Source organism: Anas acuta, chromosome 2 (genome assembly GCF_963932015.1).
Source record: "Anas acuta chromosome 2, bAnaAcu1.1, whole genome shotgun sequence".
Lineage (NCBI taxonomy): Eukaryota > Metazoa > Chordata > Aves > Anseriformes > Anatidae > Anas > Anas acuta.
In genome coordinates, this window is record NC_088980.1 from 95989204 (window position 1) to 96003334 (window position 14131).

Here is a 14131-nt window from a genome sequence, read left to right on the forward strand (position 1 = left end):
GGTACTCAAGGAAGACAGGAGACCTGAAGAAGTCATGCTATGAAGAGTATTGCAAGTTACTTGGTTCCCATACAAATCCATGTAGCAGTACCCTTTAATAAAGGCAGCACAGGGAGGAAATTTTCACTCTTCTGGCTGTTACCTGTGCTAAGTCTTTAATAGTACAGAAAAAGGTATCAACAAAATGAGTTGCCAAAAAAACATGTCTTGTTTCAACAAGGAGGTAAAACACTTCTGCAGAAAGATGTGCTTCAGGAGAGGGGAAAGGATATAGCATAGATGTAAGATTAGTGCACGTTTTATTGCAGACAGGAGGTCACAATTTCATCAGTTAAATAAGGCAAAATGAGTAACTTCAGCCAGACAAATCCACTTATTTAAAGAAGTTGTCTTATTTAAGATATAACACAATCCTCTGATAAGATGGTCTGATTGACTGAAGCATATCCAGCTTTTTTTTTTTTTTTTACTGCACTGATATAGTCAGATTTTTTTTAAAAAAATGAAAACCTTTGGTAAAGTACAAACATTTTTAAGACAAACAGGATCAATGTGCTGTTCTTATTGTGCTGGGAAAAATAAGGATAGCTCAATATCTGCTGTGACACCTAGAAGAGGCTTAATTAGAATAAGTGAAAGGATTTTAAAATAAACTTTCAAAGCAAATCTAAAAGAAACACACTAAGTTCAGCGTCCAAAACATTTAACAACGAGCAGAAGACTGGCTGTTCCACAGGTATTCTTAATCAGCAGTAATGAATTAGTCCAAACATCCTTTGTCCAGCCTTTACAAATTCCAAAATGGAATGTAACTTTTTTCAAACCAAGACTTCTGAATTTTCATAACCATACAATATTTAAGAAATGTCTAGTTCACCATATAAAAAAGCTTTAATGTACTACAAAGTTAAAAACAAACAGAAAGTGACACAAGCTAAAAGTAGAAAAATACATTGTAAAACATATTTTGTTCCTTACACTGATCAAGGTATAACAAAATATTTTAGATTTGACCACTTTAATAAATCCATGGCATTTTCAGAAGTGAACGGTTATCAACTCAGCAGTCGCTGGTTACCCCTTAACCAGCATCCAGTAGAGATGTCCAGCCATCGCAAACACCCAGTACACTCTAAGTTTCTAGAAATCATGTGTAGACATTAAGCTTTATGATTACTAGAAGAGTCCAAAAATAAGAGAACTACTCTAAGGTTAGGTTTGAAAGAGAGTCGACATCCCTAGCTTGTACAGCAATTGGCCAATCTTTTGTAAGGAAAGACCTTGTGGGATTTTGGTTGCCCCAAACATGTAGCAAGAACCTGTTTCGGTGGCGAAGGGGACAGTCCTAGCATACTCTTCCACTTTTGCCTTCTCGCATGAATCCCTAAAATTCACATGAACCATAAAATTGAAAAAAAAAAAAAAAACAGAATGAAAAAAAAAAATGAAAAAGAGGTATTATCTAATAAATATCGAAAAAAAAGAAAAGGAATAGATTTTACACATAATGGTGCTGAACCTGGTTTGAAGCCCTCGGTGTCGTGGTTTTCTGTTCCAGGACAGCCCAAAATCGTGTTGCAGGCAGGCCTGCCTCTGACCAGCAGGTGGTGCTGATCCCAAAGCAATAACGTCAACATCCTCCAACCTCCGCACCCCAGGCTTTTTTAAAAATATATATATAAAATCTACTTTCATTTGGAAAATGGATTTGCAGCATCTCCCTACCACTGTTACCACCAGAGCAGGAAACCGCCCCTTTTATAGAGCGTGTCTGGATTAGACATAACATTGCAAATATGGAATAAACAAATGAGTGGAAGATCTGTCTGTGATGCTAGAAGAACGGATAGCTATTAAGAAGCGCTCTTTTTAAACTCCTATTAGAGGAAAAACAGATTCCACTTCAAATAGACATGTCTGTTATTACTATTAAAACCTAATTCATATACATGCATGTATAAATACATCCACCCATGCATTCAAACCCAAGTACGTAGCACTGCCAGTGGTGGCCTATAAAACTGCTCAGATTTATACAAACTAAAACTAATTTGCCTTCTCACTTCAGGGCTGGGATATCAACCAGGTTTTACACCCTGGTATTCTCCTGACAAATTCTGCAGTGCGTGACAGTCTTATGTCTAACTCCAGATGCCACGTTTCCTAGACAGCAACAATTTTCTGCACCTCTGAGGTCTACGAGAATATCAGCTCTCTGTAATTGTGCATAACGTGTTGCAAGACTTAATTGTCCTCATTGGCACTTAAGACTGAAAAGAGAGTTGCAGGAATTGCTACTAAAGTGTAATGACTGTCCCGTCCTCCTCGATGCCTCCTCTGGGGATAACCAGACTGTGCCGGGGATCAGTTTTTAAGGAACTGAGTAATTTGTGGATGTTGCCGTTGCTTTCTCGGCCAGAGTTGTTGTTGAGCACCAGGTCCCTTTGAAGTCTGTGGCTAAGGCTGCTGCCATTGATTCGAGAGAGGCTACTGGAAGTAAGGCTGTGCAGTTTCGGAATGTGCTGTGGCTCCAGACCGCCCTCAATGACAATGTCAGCCTCTTCGTCACTCTCCATTTCATCGGGGTGGAAGTTCTGCAGCACGTGGGATGTAGGCAAGCTGTGGTGACTAGCAGTGCTGTCTGTAGACTGGCCAGAGCTACCAGACATCCTACTGCTTCGGATAATATTGTTCCTCTGGTTTGCTGGCTTGACCGTGATAATAAGGTTATGGCTGTTGGCAATCATCATGTCTGTGACTTGGTCCAGAGTCTTTCCTGCTACTTCAATGCCGTTAACTTCCAGGACTTCATCGTTGACAGCCAGCAAGCCCGTGCTCTCTGCTAGCCCCCCGGGAACCATACGAGAGATGAAGATGCCGGGCACTTTTTCCAGTCCGTGAGGAGTAACCCTCACGCTGGTGCCATCGCGAATGTAAAACCCGAGGGGTTTCTCACACCCGTGTCGGTACAGCCTCACTCTCCTGTGTGTTTCGGGGAGAATGTCCACGTCGATTATGGAAGACACCGGTCTAAAATCATGAGGCATGCTAATGTTAATGTGAGGGCGCCGGCGGAGATTGTCGTTGCGGAGAGTCACCAGAGCCTTCTTCTTCCTCGATAGCGTGTTGGTCCCAAAATTGCTGTAGTCCACTTCATCTGAAAGAGAAGCAGCAACACCACGTCAATCAACCACAGAATAACTCAATCTACGGGGCATTCTCCTCTTAAGTCTGGTTCAGTGAAGCCACATTCCTAATAATATGGAAGAAAGCATGTGAATTCTTCTGCTTACCCTGACCTTTGTTTTGTTCTATGTCCATCAGCACACCATTCAGAATGAATTAGCTGTTTTCAATGAATTATCCGTATTTTTTCCACATTTTGATCCCATGCTCCCGTACAGAACGCAATTACTTGCAGCTGCAGGCCTGATACACCGTCTTACACGGCACCAGATTGTCAGAGTTAGATTGTAATTTTATACATGTCAAACGTGCAAAAAAAAAAGGCATTATACACATTCCTAACCTAAAAGTCTGAATCGGAGAATATTTCAATATCCAACACGGGCTTAACTGATAGCAGACCTTAGGTGCAAACAAGAAGGCAGGGTACGGGATGTGTGTTTTTAGCCTAGCTGTTTTCACCAAGGGATTTCGGTTAATACGTGTCTCTCAGTACTGCACTCTTCTCCTTGGAGTATTTTAATTTATTTCACATGAACTTCCCAGAAATAAAAAGTGCTAAAGTGCCAAGATCCCAAGTTTTGTGGAAGTAGCGTGGTAGAAATAAAAGCAGGGAGAAGTGCTCGGTTGCCTCGCCCATACGCTAAGGATTGAAAGGAGAAGAAGCTCAAGTTGCACTTTGCATGAAAAACACTTAAAGCAGTTATGAAGGAGCTGGTGTACAAAATGTGTCACTGCAGCTCACATTAAAAATACTGTGCATATTTTAAAGATGAAGCATGCACTAGCTGGAAAAACATTTCACCAGGAGTTTAAACATGCTAACACTTTTCAGCTACAGACGAAGGCTTTCAGTTCATTCTGCCGCCGAAGGCAGCAGTGAGATGCAGAAGCACAATCAGTTTACAACAGTGCCACGAGGAAATTTCTCTCCTACAAGTTAACCCTGCATAACAATGTTTGGGAAAGTCAATCTCTATCCAATAAAGGTTGGAAAAAAATGTGTTAGCAAAAAACAAGCCTATAATTATTCTTATTTCTTGCAAGGTCTCATCTTCAGAGACACACCTACCTCTCCCTCTGCTCAAAAGGTTGTTCAGAGCCCTACCAAGTGCTGTGCTCTGTCTCCTTGCAGCTAACCCTCATCAGCACAGCACCAATAATTCTTTCTGACAATTTTTCTTTCCATTTTTTCTGACGAAGTATGGGTCCGCCTGAGATTTCTTCCATCATCGCTGCCTCCAACTTTGCACCCTACGTTCTCACATCTCACTGACTGGTTTCTGTGACAAGGCTACAAAAACAGCTTAGGGGTTCACGTTTAGAACTGCAATTCTTCTTCACCTGAAATATGTAAGCACTGTTGAAGTGCTCTGTACCTTGAAAACTGAGGCAGCCTTCGCTGTAGGACTTTTAAGATGGTAAAATTAAAATTACATGTGATTTTTTTGTTGCCAGCAATGTTTTCTTCCCCTTAAGACAACAAGAACGATCCAGAGCATTGATTCTCACAACATGCAGCTTCGTCGTGACAAAGGTGAGCCAGAGAAGCACGACGGGCCTCCTGACACACACAGGTGGGTCATCTCCGAAGCAGCTTCCCTTGGCTGAACAATCACCAGGGCAATGGCACACAAAAGAGGTCCTTGTTTTGCTTCCGTGACCTCCTCACCTGCTCTCAGCCCACTAATCTGCCTCCCCAGATGACTACCAGCATTCCTAACCCCTGAGCAGCGTCAGGACAGCCACCTCCTTTAATAAGAAAGAGCCCAGCTCACCACAAAAATGTTATCTTTTGCCTCCAAACACGAACCAGGCTGAAACAGAGACTGCAAGTCATGTGGGCTAATTCAGTGTTGGACCACTGACCAGTTTGTGTTTTTAAAATATCGTCACTCATCAGTTTCCAGCTCTGATCCCAACCAGGATTATGTATAAAAAAAAAGATGAAGTCCCAGTTTTAACAGATAGAACTGTTAAAACCTACTATCAATTGGAGAAATTGAGAAAAACACCAATTAACTGTTTTCTAGAAGCGTAAGTATGGAATACATGCAAGAAAAACGTCCCTGCTCACGGGGGAAGCGGAGAAGTCAGGCAGCATCACTGCCCTCTAAGAGCTCCGGGGTGGTCGCACAGTGATCTATCACCTCTTTCAGTGATGAACCATTCAGGTGGTGCGTGTCAGAGTGAAATGGAGCAGTGTCATAGCGTAATTTGCAGTGACACACTGCTAACGAAGGCCAGTTACTTGGTTTTGAGTTTCCTGGCCACGTAGGATTCCAGGCAGGAGTGCCATTTTCCCTAATAAAATGGTGTGTTTGATCTCTGGGAAGACAAGGATAAACTCTATGAAGCAGACAGAGCTGGCTTTTCATGTTTCACTTGTTGCAGTATCAAATTCTCCTGCTGCTGCTGAGCATGAGCAAAAAGCCTACATAAATCTGTATGCACGCTGGGAAATGATGTGCCATCAAATGGAGCATCTAAACAGAAAGATCTTAAAGCCTTCTGTTTTATAGGGTGTCATGTATTCCTGGGTATTCAAGAACATTTACCACAACTGGAGGAATCCTCAGCCCCCCAGTTCTGTTCTACATGAAACCACAACCCAAGGCTGCACGAAAAAATACCTCCACTTCTTCTGGAGGCACTGAGCCTCATTCCACCTCTTCTCCCCAAGAAGCTGCATTTTTCAGTACAATGTGTTTTCTGGCAATAAGTTATATAAAACCTTAAGTATTTCAGCTGCATCCTTCCTGTTTAACATTCGTGCTTTTTTATTTCCCCCATTTATTTTAAATAGTTGTCACTGCCTACTTACCCATCAGGACCTTGCTGTTAGAGAAGAGAGAGATGCTACAGCTCTCTGCATTTCTTCATACCAGTGTGTTGTTTTTTTAATTTGTTTTAATTTGTGGAGCTACCTCCACTTGTCCAGCAGCAAAACCCATTAAAGGAGGTTTTCACTCCCAGGCACGGATGTTTTACTGTCAGAATTTCTTTCAAAAACCTATCTACAGAGTTACAGATGCTAACATCTTTGAGGTAAATGCCCTTCCGACAATCCTGTAGTCAACCTGTGACTTTCCAAACTAGGCGATACCGTCCTGATGGGCATTGGGAATCCTGTCGTTGAGTCACAGAGCACAGCACAGCACAGCATACCTGAAGGACTATTCACGAGGGAAAGCAAACTGCTCACAGCATCTGGTTGCAGCCAAAAGAGTATTGTATTTCTTTAATTTACATGAAACAAGAAATTATAGACCTTCTGAAAAAGCCACCAGGAGCACCACTCCCATTGCTTGGACAGCTGCTTTTCATAGGAATTGCCTGCCAGATGAAATACCAAAGCTTAGCCAGATAAGATTGTATAAACAAGCTGAATTCCACAGAGCAGCAGACTGCCAGGCTCCTATAGGAACAGTTCATTTCAGCCTCTACTTTTGCAGTGTACATGCACTCATGGCTTATTATTTCCTCTGGGAACTGTGGAACATTAGTTGACAGCTCTGGAAAGTACTTCAAAGACAAAATTACTTCCACTAGGGAGAGCAGCACTTCAGGCAGCTTGGGAAGGAGGCCAGTGAGTCATTAATAGCGAAGGGTAACCCCTCGATCCAGCAGATCTCTATTACCGAGCGCTCAAACTAGCAGCCTACAACCGTTTGGAGGGAACGTGTCGTGTTTAACCCTTCTACCTTTCCATGTCTCTGCTACAGGCAGCCTCTGTACTTCACACGAGTTGCTTTCGGCGTCTCCTTCCTTGGAGAGATCAAAAGCAGAAGCGTTTGCGACAGGCGTGGGACAACAATCAGCTGGCAGCCTCTGCTGAGCCACCACGTGCAGAGGGATGGAGGAGGAAACAGATACGGAGTGAACTATGGCTTGGGGGGGTCCTCGTGCCAACATCACTCAGCGAGGAGCATTAACGGGGGGAAAAATAAGGTTATCTGAATGCTAACGGAGCGTTTTGTGTGTTACAGGAGCATTGAAAAAAAAAATCCAGCTGCTGCCAGCAACCTCTGGGTGGTGAGCCAACCCCAAACACACACTGCAGGTAAAGCTGCTGTAGCTGGCGTGCCCTTAGGAGTCGAGGAACAGAAGCACACCGTAAATGCACACGCACACACACTCGTTCCTCTCTCTCTCTCTATCACAAGGAAGCGGACATAATCTCATCACCCTTCAGAAGACTCCCGAAATGTTACAGTTCATAGCTTATCTGTGATAATCAGCAGTGCTTTGGAAGCACAAAGAAGATCAAAAGGGACGAGTGCAAATTAAGATGAGAGCAGGTTATCTTAAGGCATGAGTTTCTAAAACAAAGCTTTCCAAGGACTTTGCAGACCGTAAGCTCAATGACACCTCTCAAAACAAATTTCACCAAATAACTGAGCTAGAAAGAAAATTTGAGAACATCTTACCCTAGTAAAATCAAGTAAGGCACAGTTTTTCAAAGGCAATCTTCTACAGCAATTCAGTGTTAACAAGATAAATTTGTTTTCCTATGGAGGAAGTGTTCGTTATCTGATCAGGATTAAAATCTGAGCAACACAAATGTGTCTCTCTTCCCAATTTGTTTATAAACTCAACACATTCTGCCCTCTTTCAAGAAGGTGAACATTATTTGTCCCTGGATCTTACGTGTTATAGCACAGGAAAATATCACTGCATTAGATTTGGGCTCTCTTTACAACACCAGACACGTGTAAGGAACATTTTTAGGCCACTTGCCTGAAGGATGAGGACAGCCCCTGGGGAATTTGATCTGCGCTGCTGGTGTGGCCTCCTGCACTTCCCTCTGCTTGTCATCAGAGGCCACTGTTCCCTTGCTGAACCTCCTTCCTCCTCAGGAGGAGGCTCCCTGTTTCTGACTAGCTGCACAGCTCCGAAGCAGCAGGAGCTTTTTGACCTACGAGCTTGCCCCATGACACACGAGAGACTTCAGGAGGATGAGGATGCTACTAAATGTAAGCAAGCATCTGGGTCTGTACCTCCCAGAGCGATCCTCACCCTCAGAAACATTCAAACCCAGCAGACAGCTCCTTTAGCTAGCCAAAAACCAGCTCTGAGACGCCAAATCCTACATGTGTGGTGTAAGTGTGAAGCGTTCTGGGTACAGACACACTGATGATCAAGACTGAGCAGCCACTTGTCTGTGAGGGTTGTGTTGTGAGGATCTTAAAGTTGTTTCGCCAACTCTGCTGTCTTCCTTCCTTCTTCGGGCAACGGCCCCAGTACGATCTTCATTGAAAAGGAAAAAAAGCATCAGGGTCTTCTTCCTATTTAAGCTTCACGTGCAACTTCTACTCTAAAATGCAACAGAAAGGGTTCCTTTCCCCTTGCTTCCTTCCACAAACCTTTTCTAAGGTGTTTAGGGGAAAATATCACCCCAAAAAACAACCCCCACCACTCACCAGCCTGTAATTACACGCAGTATCTTTGGCCAGTCAGCATTATGAACCGTGCCATTTAATGTTATTAAAATGCCAGCCTTTAATTATTTTATTTCACTCCATTTCTGACCTGTAACAAACACACAATCTCTCTTCTATTCACTCAGAAGATTACGGTAAAAATCTTATTAATGACAAAAAAAAACACCACAGTGGATATTTTTTGCTGAGTACTGTTGTGGTATGAGAAGAAGCAGTTACTTTCTGTACGAGTCTAAAGTTTGGAAGATAAGCAAGGTAAACAGATCAAACCAAAGAGCAAATCTGGGTGCACACCGTTGTGTTTCTCACAGCTGTGACATCTGCAAAAGCACCGCAAGTAATGAAAAAAATTCACCTAAGGGTCACATTCGTTCAGGGTATGAACTTTATACCTCTGACAAGGATAAAAATGTTTCACAGTAGGCTCGGAAGAAGCTGCAAACGGAGATTGGAAAGGTACCACAGCAAGGGGCACAGAATAAAACTAGTGTATTTGTGCTATTTACACAGCCGTGGGTCCAAGGGACAGCTCTGGGGGAGCTGCAGCACTGAACCTGCTGAGAAGTGCCACCCTGTCCACACAGATCCTGAAGCACATACCCCAGTGCTCAGCCCAGAGTGATCCTCCCTCCACAGCTAAAAGCAAAACTGATGGCAAACAAGGTTGTCTGCTATCCTGTGTGCAGGTAACTGCTGATCATGTTACTGTGAGAATATCCATGGGGTCATGCAACTGCCGCGAGCATCGGACCTGTGAGATCCCAGCGTGTCACCAAAAGGAATGGCTGCGGCACAGAAAGCTGCCCCTTTCTCATGCATTCTTTTGCTGAGTAACACCTTATTCATCCCGAGCTAGTTCAGACACGCAGGCTTCCCTAACCTTTTTGGTTACACTTCTGAATTCCCACCAAAAAAATAAATAAATGTGTTACTTTTAATGTTCGATTAGCCATACCCCGTCCTGACCATCGCCAGAAAGCAAGCAGCACTTAACTGTCATCATCATTGTCATCATAATTGGAGAGCAAGCAAGAAAATTAAACAAATACAGAGAGGTTTACACCACTTTAAAGCTTTGCTCCTTTCTTTACACAGCGTTTGAGATGCCGCATCGCTATTTCAGCGTGGTGACCTAGTGGACGCGGTACTTTTTCCTTTAAAAAGGAGTTTCTTCCTCCAAGCACATGACACAAACAAGGGAGTGGCAGGCAGGAAGCCACGGTTCAAAAATTAAAGAATTAGATCAGCTTCCACGATACCAGAACACAACAACGAGGCACGGCAAGCGGAGCTGCCGGTTACTGCTTCGAATGGACGGAAGCATTTTGGGGCTCACGTTTTGCCTCCTTATCGAAGATAGGTGTTGAAGATACGCCTGCAGGGGAGCCCAGCTTACTCCTTGCATTTCATCAGCAGAGCCCTACCACCTGTGCAGTGCAGCCCTCCTGCTTCTAGCCTGTATCTAAAAGAAGATGGGAGTATTCCCAGCCTGGTCCCTCTGGGTGAAGAGCATGGGCAGCGCTGGGCTTTTTTCTGTGCCTGAAAAAAAAAAAAAATGAAGTTGTGGCCAGAGCAGACGTGCGGCTCTTTAGTGAGCACCGAGTGATTTAGCACCGCTGTAAATTCCAGGAAAGTCAGCTCAAGGAAAGGCATCCCACACAGGGAGCCTAATTACAAAAAGCACTTCTGATCGGTGGATCCCGACGAGCTGAAAATAGAAGCGAGACTTCGCTCCCATTGCGCTGGTCGAGCTAAAAGCCTGGAGAATACATCAGAGGTTACACAGAGCCCAGCGGCTTTAAAGGAAGGAGGAGGGATTTGTCCTGTTCAAAGGCAGGAAAGCACAGATGCAGTACGTTAGCGCTTCTTTGCATTACGCCACCTAACTTGCTTCCAAGAATGCTTTCAGCAGCAGCATCCCCCCGTACAGGCAGCCGACTCGGGCAAGCTTCAGTGCAAGCTGTCTCCTTGCCCAGAGACACCGAGCTGCTCCCAGTAATTTCAGCTCACCACTTCCTTCTCACCCCTAACCGTGACACCTTCCTCTGCCTTCAGCTCCCTCTGGGTTCTGTCTGCTCGCAGTTAGGATCACATCCTCACCCTCTGTACAACAGGAAGAACGAATAAAACCCCTCTGTTTTCTCCTGACAAGAGCCCGGTGTTCCTCTTCAAGTCTTTCCTCACCTCGCTCTCTTAAATTGCTAGACAGCATCAGGAACTGGCAAGCCCTTTAATAATAAGATCAGGCAGCATTACTAAATCCATACTAAATTCCCACAGCGGGAGCCAAACGGTGACCAAGACCATTTTTGTTTGATGATGCATCTCATCTTCAGGGAAAAAAAACACGCTGTTCCAGGGACGTGGAGAGTGAAGACAAATGGTTACATAGCAGAAAAAACACTGGCTCACAGGTTGATCAAGGCACGTTTTTGCTAAGGTGCTCCTGGGCGGACGGCAGGAGGGTAGGGGGAGGAATACAAACGCTCAGCACTATGCTGTGCTGTATTTCGGTGTGCATTCGTTAGCGCATGGGCTAATAAAACACCTTCTTTCAAGTCTCTCAACTCCACGACGTTTTGCAGCTGTGGAGATGGACGTCAAGAACTAAGGTTTGCACCGGGCTCGTGTTCAGCCCCCTGAACGCGCTTCAAAAAACGTGCAGTGCAGAATTTGTGCATTTTGTGCGGTACTCATGGGCACGGCAACAAGGCAGCATGCCTCCTGCGCAAAAATCAGAGCGCTTCTCCCATTCGGAGGAGCGGATGGAGCAGCCAGGAGACAGGCTGAACAGGTTTCAGAGCTCATAACACCTGCCCTTGGCTTGGCAGCTAACTCCACGTTAATCCAGGGAGCTGCAGTGGAGGAAAATATATTTATATGACACAGAGGTATGAAAAAAAAAAAAAAAGATATCTGGGTTTCTTCTCCCTTATCCGATCCTGATCGTATTTATCGGCTACTCAGCTCCAGTTTTCCCTGCTGGGTGGATGCAGTGTAACATCCAGACCCCTATGCTGGATCTAAACAAGAAACTCACCTTGGTTTTGCCTCTTTTACGTCATTTTACACGGGTCAAGCCCTTGGCCTCGGCAAGTGAAATGATGGGTTAGTTGCAAGGAGTAATGGTAATGCTTTAGTCTCCACCTTTTAAGGCACATTGCTGAGAGTTTCAGAAGGAAAATGGGGAAAAAGAAAAAAAAAGGCAGTGGCTATGAATCACCTGCTTGTCTGGGCAAGGAAGAAATCTGGAAAATCCTGATCCTAGCAGTAACTGACACACACTGAACGGGTGGCACGGCACTGAGGAGCAGCTGGGCATTGCGGCTATCAGAAAGCCAGCCCGTGGCAGCAAGAGCTTTGCTCGTAACGTGTCTCCCCTGGGAAAGCACCACCGTCCTGTTTGCTCTCGTGTCAGATCAGCCAAAGGCCAATGCAAAGCTCCCGGGCCAGATTTCACATCAGCCGCTTGCCCAAACAACCGGGGAGGCCGTTTTAGCTGAGCTCTGCTCTTTCGCCGGCTTCAGATGGTTGCGTTAATTACAAAGCCTCCCTCTGGTGCTGCGCAGCCCAGGGGGAGCGAGGAGGAGCCTCCTGGCCCTGTAATAACGGCAGGCGCTCGCTCCCAGCACTCTGGCTGTGGTGGTGTACAGGGGAGGATGCTGCCTGTGTGGGAGCCTCACCGCCTTGTGCAGCGTCAGCCTGAGCTCCTGCACAAAGGGGGCTTTCTGCGGGAGCACAGCACGAAATCCTCCCCAGAATCAGAGTCCTCTGAGCGGGCTTCACCACTGAGATCTGCTCCATCGACGAGAGGCAGCTGCTGGGTTGCTGGGTGCGGGATGTGTCACCTCTGGGCTCGCCCCGACGAAGCCTTGCCTAACCTAGCAAGTAGGCAAAAAAACACCACCATTGTCAGCCCCGAGCTCAGACTGAAGAAATTCCACCTTGGAAGCACTACAAGAAGTGAGTCACTCTATATACCTTGGCAGTGGCTCGCGAGGCAGCAGGGAATATCCAGAAGGAAATAATGTCACCAGCCGGTGAGGCAGCAGCTCTGTTTACCAGCTCTAACAAGTCGGTGTCTCAGCACTTCGAGCTAAGCATGGCCAGCAGCAAGCCTCCAGTTCAGAGGCCGTAAAACCCTCAATTCAGAAGTCGTTTACACGTAAGTGCACCTGAAAACCAGGCTTTTCCAACAGCTGTCCCAGCCGCTGGAGAAAAACACCACCTCAGGATCAGCACCGAGCTTCTTTCGAGCTCGGTGAGAAGTGCTGGCGCTTAGGGAAGTCTTCCTTACTTCACTTCAAAGAAAAACCTTAATGCACCTTACGTTTTGAGCTCAAAGTTTCCTTTCCAGAATGGCTAATGGAGCCGCATTAACTGCACCTTTGAAGCAGACATGAAGGGGAGGGCCCTGAACCAGACTTCTGGCACGCACGGGGGAGTCAGGCCAAGTGTCAGCCAAAAGGCTGGCTAGCAGGCTGGGAACACCACCGAGCAGCCACTTGAGAGGAAGTCTAGTCACTCAGCAGGGTCCTCAAGCTGGTTTCCCTCTGCCTACTTCTAACAGATCTATTATCCCCAGAGGATTTCTTCTCTCCAGAGTATGCAAACTGCCTTTGTTACCAAAAATGCTTTAGAAACGGTGAAAGCTGGATATTTGCATGAGGATCACATGCAACGACTGCATGCCTTTAAACAGCCGACGTGCAAAAAATGAGGACACAAACCCCTTCTACCACATGGATTCAGAAAGCAGGAGATGTACCCTGGCACTTTAAAACTCTGTAAGCATCCTTCCTAGCCTGTTTAATTCTCTTCTTGCAAGTCTCCAGGTTGCTTTCCTTAAGGCCTCAAACAGAGGAAGATAACCATCAGCACGCAGTCCTCCCTTTCTCTTCTGGGATTTATAGATGCCCTAAGAAGGCATTAAAATAAGGTAGAACAGCTTGACTAAGGCACTTCAATCCTCGTGTTTTCTCCTTCACAGTGTACAGTCCGTGCCTTATCTGCTGATACTGGTTAGCAGGCAGAAACAAAGGTGGCTTACGTTTTTAACACCCTAACCCCAAAAAAACACAAAATAAAAGCCTTGCCAGGGTCTCACTTTCTTTTAATAAAACACTAGGTCTCTGCTGCATGCATCATAGGTCATTTGTAAATGACCTTATTTTCTCAGTAGACAGAAAATGTGTCTTTGCAAAGGCGAGTCATCATTATGAAACCTGTTTTGTTCCCAGGAGGAAACAGCTTTCTTAAATTAGCTTTAAAATTCCCACTTCCAGCATTTCAGCGTGCAGGGCAGCGCTTAGATAGTGTCCCGAGCTGGCATTTGCAGTTGTTGCAGATCCTGCTAATTGCTCGTGCAGATATTCCAGCTGTCAGCACACACATATCACCAACCACAATTATTTGCAGACTCTTCAAAAAAAAAAAAAAAAAAAAAAAAAAAGAGCCTGCCCTTGTACAACAGCGCTCTCACTGTGCCCATTTGAAGAAAT

At 45.2% G+C, this 14131-nt stretch overlaps 1 protein-coding gene across 1 annotated transcript in view; it reads right to left on the bottom strand.

Moving 5' to 3' along the window:
* Positions 1-282: 282 nt before the first annotated feature.
* The window catches only part of PARD6G (par-6 family cell polarity regulator gamma), a 47172-nt gene continuing 33323 nt past the window's right edge, over positions 283-14131 (bottom strand). Inside the window, exon 3 of the mRNA XM_068671303.1 lies at positions 283-3157. Coding sequence (XP_068527404.1) covers positions 2298-3157 — 860 coding nt within the window. The 3' untranslated portion in view covers positions 283-2297. The remainder of the gene's footprint in view (positions 3158-14131) is intronic.